Source organism: Rasamsonia byssochlamydoides (assembly GCF_041956645.1).
Source record: "Rasamsonia byssochlamydoides strain NRRL 3658 unplaced genomic scaffold VTN77scaffold_25, whole genome shotgun sequence".
In the NCBI taxonomy this organism is placed as follows: Eukaryota; Fungi; Ascomycota; class Eurotiomycetes; order Eurotiales; family Trichocomaceae; genus Rasamsonia; species Rasamsonia byssochlamydoides.
In genome coordinates, this window is record NW_027192408.1 from 1 (window position 1) to 5067 (window position 5067).

General features: G+C 44.8%; 2 protein-coding genes across 2 annotated transcripts in view; both read left to right on the forward strand.

The window, feature by feature from the left end:
• Positions 1 to 930: 930 nt before the first annotated feature.
• VTN77DRAFT_3521 (uncharacterized protein) lies at positions 931 to 1835 on the forward strand (the record flags this gene model as incomplete). The annotated part of the gene is made up of 3 exons (XM_069419479.1): positions 931 to 1031; positions 1178 to 1414; positions 1517 to 1835. 3 exons carry the CDS (start codon positions 931 to 933, stop codon positions 1833 to 1835), a joined length of 657 nt encoding a protein of 218 aa, XP_069278312.1.
• An 898-nt stretch (positions 1836 to 2733) lies between these two features.
• Positions 2734 to 5067, forward strand: part of VTN77DRAFT_3522 (uncharacterized protein) — a gene marked incomplete at both ends in the record, with an annotated part of 5603 nt that continues 3269 nt past the window's right edge. Inside the window, 5 exons of the mRNA XM_069419480.1 lie at positions 2734 to 2943; positions 2992 to 3395; positions 3452 to 3648; positions 4599 to 4897; positions 5008 to 5044. Of these exons, the coding sequence (XP_069278313.1) occupies positions 2734 to 2943; positions 2992 to 3395; positions 3452 to 3648; positions 4599 to 4897; positions 5008 to 5044 (1147 nt within the window). The remainder of the gene's footprint in view (positions 2944 to 2991; positions 3396 to 3451; positions 3649 to 4598; positions 4898 to 5007; positions 5045 to 5067) is intronic.

Consider the following 5067-nt stretch of genomic DNA (forward strand, 5'->3'; position numbering starts at 1 on the left):
TTGATTCTGCCTTGCGGGGTATTGTTTCATCATGCATTGCTGTGTTGGACAGCTTCCCATTTTGTTGGCTCGTAACAGGTGCCTATTTAGGTAGATAACTAGGATAGGTACTACCATACCATAGAAAAGATACCTATCTCCTCTTGTTTGTAACATACTATGTAAGAGAAGTTCGCCGTTCGGAAGAAATCATCCAAACAATCTACAATATGTCTTAGTTTATGATTATATAGACCTCCGTAGGGTTGTCATTACCATAGAGAGAAGATTTCTTTTTTTTTTCTGTCTTTGCTGGTCTTCTATCAGGTACTTAGTATCATTGGATACCAATTAATCCTACCGCAGTCTACAAAGGTAGGTACATACGTAGTTCTATGATTTCTGGGTATGCTTGTTTTTGCTGACGTGTCTTTTCTTGTGCCGATGGTGACTCACTCACGCCTATACTCACCCGATCTTACTACCTTTAATAATACAAAGAATAAGGCAAACATTTCCCAGCTGTTATAAAGAATTGATATTGATATATATAGATATTTCTGTGACTCTGTCTCTGCCTATCCGACAAGATAGACAATTAGAGATAGGGCTAAACCCACGTGCGGGGTAACCTATTACATAAACTTGTCACCTTGCCGTCTACATACATGGCCTGTGTGTATGCCAGTATTTCATAACTTTCAAGCCAACATTCCTTCTCGTCCTGTCTCTTGTCAAGTAAGCTACATTACATAGGGTCCCTCGTTTTATTGTTTGTATATATATGGAGCCAAACTGCTGACTAATTACGTAGACCATCTGTTTCCGCAGCTGCCCCTCGTCATTCATTTCGTACTACATATATTTCTCATATTCTGCTCTAATTCAATCAAACGATCAATCGAGCCCCTCTGAGGGTTCATATTACTTCGATGAACCACTAAATCAATAATGGCCAGCACGACCAAAGACGCCGCCGCCATCGAGGCCGCCAGGGCATTCAACAATGTCCCCTGGTGCGAGGACTACGAGAAGATGATTTCGGGGATGCTGTAATATCACTCCCTTGCCATCAATACAGAGACTACACATAGTGCCATGCGCCTTAGACCATCAATCCAATTCAATAAATACCAACAAACACATCAGCCACGACCTGACGTCTACCGTTCACTAACTCCCTGATTGATGCTAACAGATACAACCCCGTCAACCCCACGCTGGTCCTCGCGCGCATGCGCGCCAAACGCCTGACGATGAAATACAACACCCACCTGCCCGAAGACGCAACGCCGGAATCGCTCCAGGCCGACCGCGACCAGATCCTGTCGCAGCTGCTGGGCCGGGTCGGCGAGAACTGCTACATTGAGCCGCCGTTCCACGTCGACTATGGCTGTAATGTGTCGATTGGGAGGAACGTTTATGCGAATGTCAAGTATGTACGCCGCACACCACACAGTAACTGATCCAGCTGCGTTATATACCTACCGACCTATGTACCTGTCTATCTGGATATCCTCTAATGAGATTCTTCCAGCCTAACAATCCTCGACTGCGCCCTCGTCACCATCGGCCACCGCGTCATGATCGGCCCCTCGGTCAGCATCCTGGCGGCCACGCACGAGACAGAGGTGCAGTCCCGCCGGGACAACATCGAGTATGCGCGCCCGATCACCATCGGCAACGACTGCTGGATTGGCGGCAATGTCGTCCTCCTGGCTGGGGTGACCATCGGGAATGGATCCACCATCGGCGCCGGGGCGGTTGTCACGAAGGATATCCCGCCATTCTCGGTCGCGGTGGGAAATCCGGCCAGGGTGGTCAGGAAGGTGACGCCTTTGCCGGATGTTGATTGATTAGCTGATCGATATATAGGTGGATAGAGAAATAGAGAGATTATGATGAGGATTATTGGCGCAGTATAAGCTAGCTAATCAGAAAATATATAAGATTATAAATCTTTACAAACTTACGAATAATATGATACTAGGAGCGGTGACTATCTATATTTGTTTGTATCCTCCATAATGAGCTCAGCAACAATTGAAGAGTTATACTTGGAAAAGTTTTTGAGATAACCAAGTAGAAATAATATACTAAAGAATGTAAAACTAGTTGAATACTTCTTTAGATAAGATAACCTATTTCTTCTGCGAAAAATAATATAAAATAGACAATCTACTACGTAAACTCTTCTCTATAAAACCAGTACTCGTAATATAGCTATAGGTTGATATCTACCAATCTATATCTAGCATAAGTACTATAGTATATGGAGAGATATAGCCAATTAATAGCAATATTTATTATTGAATTACTATTATTAAAGGGCCTCCTAAGACTCCCTAGCTAGTATCGATTTATTTTTATATTATCCTTATACTCTAATCTTATCCACTTATTACCCTTAATTGTCATGTTCTAATTAAGATCTAATATTATCGTAATATTAATCTATTAGAAGGAATGTATTGGTTACTGTGGTATAAAGATTCACTTATCTCCATCTGGAGTATCTTTAATTGATGTTAGAATAAAAGCTGGGATTTTATAAACCATATTTTCTTATCTAACAACTATTGGGGCGGTCATAGGGAAGTTTTACCGCTGCTGTCTACAGGAGTTCATACGGGATCCCCTTGGGATGACGCGGACGACCACTGCTGAGCCTCTGTTCGACAACGTCGCAGCGGCCCATGCGGGTCTTATGATGGCACCTGGCAGAAGATCCCTTTACTGCCAAAATCGTATGACATGGCTCTTGCCGGAGCTGGAGCGGACAAAAGCTCCATTCGCAACGTGTTGCGGATGTATAAAGCGAAGCTGGTTGCGTACAAGCATCAAGTTGCCTCACAGATGACATCCACCCCCGCCCCGCTTTTCAAGCAGATGGAAACCCTCTTCAGTCCAAAAATCGCAATCAGAACAACAGAGCCAGAGGAGGATTCCTACACTCTAGGCTGGGTCAGGGTTCAACTTTCTCAGAGACTTGGACTTTCGGAGTGAACAAAGGGCAATCTAGGTGAAACGGACGATAGCAGGAACTCTCCCGGTAAAGTCGTGTTGCATCACCAGGGCAACATCGTGGGGATGATCTCGTCGGTCCATCTCATTACAGTGACTAAAACAGCCATTCTTGTCATGGTGAACCCTCTTGGATGGGGTGATCCGACAAATTGGATTGGACAGCTCATCGTGGAGGCCATTTTTGCAGAGAAAGAGCTGAACGACCTTGTGCAGCTTGCGAGGGACTCCAACGCGGGTCTCCTAAATAATTACGCCGTGCTGTACCCCACATTGGAGGAGGGGGAAGACGCAAAAGCCTTCCACCAAAACGCTGGAGGCATATCACATGCGGGCAAATACTATAATTCCAAAACCTCCTTCTCGAAGTCTCCCTATCGGGAGAGGAACTGGTCATGACAATGCAGGGATTCGACAATGTGTCGTATGCCCTCCGACGATATGATAGTGACATGTTCTCCTGGCCATGTGGTCGGCAAGACGATCTTTGCAGATATTGCATAGTCCCGTGGACTTGGACCGGCGTCCACACGGTCTCCTCCGAGGTTATTACAAATGGGATCAGCCTGCTGGTTTGGGATCATGATCCATGGCAGGGACCTGAAAGCTTCACTCGATACGAGGATGACTTATCTGGTAAAGATGGTTGGTTCAGTCATAATTAAGTAGTCTATTGGGGTAGCTCTTCTAGGAGAGGGCCAAGAAGCTCCCCTAAGTAAGCATGTTGATTTATAATAAATATATTTAGCGCGAGGGATGAGCCATTAATAGTAAGCTATAGTATTAATATGCATTAACGGTATAGAAAAGCCATATTAGATCCTTTAGTTTTACTGCTTGATAGGTGGACCATCTCTGATTAAGTATGGTTCATCTGACATCTCCCTTCGGCCATCTGAGGGTTCGTAGTAACAAGCAACGGCTTAGAAAGTCTTATCTAGAGAGTTAGGATCTACTAATAGTAGTAGTATAGGTCGAGAAATATAAGAGTACGATATGTTTTGACTGCTTGTTGAATCCAACTAATTTTGGGCCTTATTTTGAGATTATTGATTCTAATGAGATATGGAAAACAGGCTTCTGTGATTGCAGGAGCGGGGTACGGGTGAACAGGGCATTATTACCTGAAAACAACCCTGCAAATTAACATGGTTTGGAGTAGGGAAAAGGCCCAGAATGGTCAGAGATGGGAGTTTAGGGACTAGATAACGGTATCATTCATGATATGGGATCTGGCGTAGCTGGAGGCCTCGGTTTGGACGTTAGACTTGATTAATGATAATGATGATGATAATTATAAAATGCTTTACAAGCCTGTCTCGCCTTGTATCAGTTTGCCAACCCGTTTACGTGACCTCATCCTCAAGCAGCTGATAATCCATTCCAGCATCCCCCTCGCCATCTCATTTATGTCCTCTAACAGCTGCAAATCCGCGACGTTTTGTGGCAGTCATACTCAAGCTCAACTCGCGCATTCCATGCTCTGTCTTGATCAGTAAAAACCAATCACTGTTTTTCATTTCAAAAGACGGGTGTCCTTGAGGGAAGGAGCTTTGATGATAGTGGTGATGTTGAAGCCACTGTGTACTTTCTAGCGAGGGACGAGAAATACAAAACAGAGAAGTCGTACACTTCGCGATACGACCCTGAAGGAGCATTTCCACCATCGAACATCGAACCCATGGTGTACAATATACGGATCCAGAACATGCGCCCTCTCATGCAGAGTCTCTCCTACGAGCAAGCAGGCTTCCAGGTTGCCAAACTGGACAGTCAGATGAAATACGAAGACTATATGGACCCCGGAAAGATCAGGGAGATTCATGTCTCTGAGGTTAAAGCTCTCCTTAAGGATTTGATGGGTGCATCTCGAGTGTATACTCTGGATTTTGCGGTAAAGTTTTTCTTTTCTTTTTTTCCTTTCCTTTCTCTCTGTCTCTTTCCCCCCTCCCCCCCACCCAAAGGAAGCTATGTCCTTTCTGAGCGCGTGCTAATTGTTAGTAGGTGCGCCGACGGCATCCGACTTTTCCCATTGCCACAGGTAACATGTATAACTATCTGCAG